Raw genomic sequence first — 1,431 nt, forward strand, 5'->3', positions numbered from 1 at the left:
GCACTGCACCAGGTCACGAGCCGCCCGCATCTCGCCGCTGCCGGGCGCCGCGGCGCCCGCGTCGGCCGCCGCGCGCGCCGCCGCTGGCCCGTCCAGGCTGAGCAGGAGGTGTGGCTCTGTGCGGCTGCTGTGTGCCGCCACAGGCAGGCGCACCCACTCCACCACCAGCGCCTCGGGCAGCAGGTGCTGCAGCTGCGCCACGTGCGCCATCTGCGGGGAGCGTGGGCAGGCGGGGCGCGGCGGGAGGGGGTGGGCCAGGGATGGCGCCGCGGGCCGGCGGTCGTTGCATGGCAGGGAAAGCGCAGCGCTGGCAGCGGCGGCGGCGCACCAGGAAGCGCCGCCCGCTGGCCTCCTCCACCGCCTGCCGCATGTGCTGGTAGGTGGTGCGCTGCCCGCGCCGCCGCATCATCTCATACACCGTTTGCAGCCCGGCTGCAGGCGGGCGGGAGGGCGGGCAGTCGGGTGGGCAGGTGGGCAGGGAAAGAAGAGAGGGGCTCGCAGGCGCGCCGCGGGCTGGCGGCATCCGCTGCCCGGCCCACGCCACACCGAGCCCTGAGAGCCAGCTCCCCACATTCACCGCATTCACCGCACCAGCCCGCACGCTCACCAAACATGTCCAGCAGGGCCGCCAGCTTCCTGGGCAGCTCCTGCCCCAGCAGCGGGTTGCGGGGCTTGGCCGCGGAGCGCGGCGCCGCGAGCGGGGCAGGCGCATCGCCTGCCACCAGGCGCGCCGCTTTGGCTGCGCTGGCTTTCTTTGTGGACAGCTTGGGAGGGGAGGCGGCGCCTGGCAGAGGTGAGGCGGATGGTGGCACCGCGATGCCAGCGGCAGCCAGGAATGCTGCGCCACGGCTGCCTGCAAGGAAAACAGGGGAGGGCAAGAGGACAGAGGAGTGGAGGTGCGGTGGCGGCGGCGGCAGCAGTGCGGCGGCGGAACTGGGGCGGGAGTGGGCAAGTGGGCGGCATCGGATGGCTACGCCGCCAACCCACCTTTCTTCAGTGCAATCAGTTCGCTCTGCTTGGCCTGATTGGGCGCAGGGGAGCCTGCCTCGCGGCGGCCTTGCGGGGACCCCTCGCTGGGAGAGGCGGCCGCAGGCGGGGCCTGGGCAGTGCGTGATCGCTTTGCGGACGAATGTGGTGCAGGCTCCTCGACCGTCCCAGCCGCTCGCTTGCGCGTGAGGACCCCCATGGCGGGCAGCAAACTGCGGGTGCGCCCGCAACGCCTGGCCAACCTCCTCAACGAATTGCAAGAGCGATCCGGTTGATAGGAGGCGGCGCTTGCGGCGGATGGCAGCGGGGTTTTCAAATGGTGGCTTGGGTATGACATGTGGGATGAGGTGGCGCTGCTCTCTGAAAATGAGCGCTTTATTAGTAATTGAGCGCCTGATCTCAAATGCTGGCCGAGTCTGGGCCGGGGGCGCAAAGCACCAGCTC

General features: G+C 71.2%; 1 protein-coding gene across 1 annotated transcript in view; it reads right to left on the reverse strand.

The window, feature by feature from the left end:
* Positions 1-1,186, reverse strand: part of CHLNCDRAFT_137796 (hypothetical protein) — a gene marked incomplete at both ends in the record, with an annotated part of 2,735 nt that extends 1,549 nt beyond the window's left edge. Inside the window, 5 exons of the mRNA XM_005851391.1 lie at positions 10-210; positions 329-432; positions 608-853; positions 988-1,021; positions 1,151-1,186. Coding sequence (XP_005851453.1) covers positions 10-210; positions 329-432; positions 608-853; positions 988-1,021; positions 1,151-1,186 — 621 coding nt within the window. The remainder of the gene's footprint in view (positions 1-9; positions 211-328; positions 433-607; positions 854-987; positions 1,022-1,150) is intronic.
* Between the last annotated feature and the right edge of the window lie 245 nt (positions 1,187-1,431).

Source organism: Chlorella variabilis (genome assembly GCF_000147415.1).
Source record: "Chlorella variabilis unplaced genomic scaffold CHLNCscaffold_2, whole genome shotgun sequence".
Classification (NCBI taxonomy): Eukaryota; Viridiplantae; Chlorophyta; class Trebouxiophyceae; order Chlorellales; family Chlorellaceae; genus Chlorella; species Chlorella variabilis.